The 1,783-nt window shown below is 48.4% G+C and overlaps 1 protein-coding gene across 1 annotated transcript in view; it reads right to left on the bottom strand.

The window, feature by feature from the left end:
* The window catches only part of ETFDH (electron transfer flavoprotein dehydrogenase), a 20,327-nt gene that overhangs the window by 18,093 nt on the left and 451 nt on the right, over window positions 1-1,783 (bottom strand). Inside the window, exon 2 of the mRNA XM_042049489.1 lies at window positions 1,729-1,783. Coding sequence (XP_041905423.1) covers window positions 1,729-1,762 — 34 coding nt within the window. The 5' untranslated portion in view covers window positions 1,763-1,783. The remainder of the gene's footprint in view (window positions 1-1,728) is intronic.

The raw sequence follows: 1,783 nt of genomic DNA, 5'->3' as shown, positions 1-1,783 counted from the left end.
CCCCCCCCCCCCAACAAGCTTCCCCTTTAAGCATTCTTCATGCAGTACACAGGCCACACAGCTGACACAGGATAACATGTGTCTATACAGGTGAAACACATTTTAAGTTCCAATTTAATTATTTAATTTTGAACTTCAAAAGGTTTATTTCAGACTGCATTAAACGTGACCAAATTGTAGAAACAGGACATGCAAGTTTAGCTCTTCTGACATCTCAACACATGTTGAGGCACACAGCTTGGGCTACTAATACAAGACAGTTCATCTGAAGTACATGCCACAGTCTACAATAAAAGCACAGACTTAAACTCAAGTATGCTTAGCCAAAGATAAAGTAGATACAAGTAACCTTTACCTTTGCTGCAGATACAGTAATTGTTGCGAGAACAAATTACATTTCTTAGTAAGCAAATGGACCAAAAACAAAGTTTCAAATTATCAAATCAGGACTCTTTTCAGAGAGCTATTATGTGCCATCATTTTCCTCTTTTAGAAACAAATAATAACTGTGTGTGATTTGTATTAAACTAACCTAGTATGGTTAGTATGAAAACTAGTTATAGTTAAAAGGTCTGTGAACCAAAGTGCCTTGACTAATAATTTTCCTTTCTTAAAGAATTCTCTATTTTCAGGGATGAAAAAGAATAATATCATATTTAACATGGAGTATTTCTACAAAACTACATAAGTAAAATCACCAGCATGCTATGACAAATGTTCACTTGAGAATGGTAATTGGCAAGGCCAGCACAAGCATCCTGTGTCATAACCCTGCCCGGTGACAGTCAGGGTACAGGTCTCTATATCCAAGTTAGCAAGTATTATCCATGTTGGTTCCTTAACAGGAAATCTGTACCTAACCAACATAACTTAAAGGCTATTATCACACCACCTCATGATTCTTAGTTATCCTTTACCTGCAACCAGGCAGCACCTGAGAACAAGTACTCCATAAGGCTGATAACAACTACACCCATACGTATATTTCATGAAACTTTAATTTAACTTTCAGGATTTTTTTATTTGACCGTAAGTGATGGTAGTAAGAATCACCCAGCATATTTTTAAAAATCAATCACTTCACACATGTAAAAGAAGCGAAACTCTGCTCTGAACACGTCTGGTAATAACAGAGGTGGGTGCAAACACTGGACGGTCAGAGCCTTCCCCAGTGAGCGCACCGAGCCCGTGCCACCACGCTGTCGAGAGCTCACGGACTCGGAAAGCGATGGGAAACGCCTGGAGGAGCCAGGCGATCCCCAAGGAGAAACTTTGCTCTGCGGCAGCCCTTGAGCAACAGCTGTCGGGATGCTGTCTCCGCAACTACTTCCCAAGGAAGTGCCCTCGTTCCACTGCTTTATTTTACCCTTTAAAGCAGGTGACACCTAGGGTCGCTTAAAAACTCCGCCCATCCCTTTACGCACCCCGCTGCAGGTGGATAAACCACGTCAACATCACAGAGCTCGGGCGCGGGCAGCGCTCACGCACAGCCCTGTCCTCCCTCCTTCGGGCAGACAGAGGCCCCGGGCAGAGGGAGCCACGGGGTCCCAGCCCGCCGGCCCCGCTCCGGCCCCGCGTCCGCCCGGACACCGGCGCGACCCAGCCGCGACCTTTGCTCTGCCTCGGCGCCGCGCCAGCCGCCGGCCCCGCCGGCCCCACCCACCCCGCCGAACGGCCGCCCCAGCCCAGCCCCCGGCCCCGGGCCCTCCAGCCGGCCCGGCGCGTTACCTCGGCGGGCGGCCGGGCAGCGATAGAGCAGCATCGCAGCGGCCCCCGGACACCC

Source organism: Corvus kubaryi, unplaced genomic scaffold, assembly GCF_017639235.1.
Source record: "Corvus kubaryi isolate FWS band 111438036 unplaced genomic scaffold, C.kubaryi_AGA036_p1.0 71, whole genome shotgun sequence".
Taxonomy (NCBI): Eukaryota; Metazoa; Chordata; class Aves; order Passeriformes; family Corvidae; genus Corvus; species Corvus kubaryi.
This window is presented reverse-complemented; position numbering and strand designations above follow the sequence as displayed.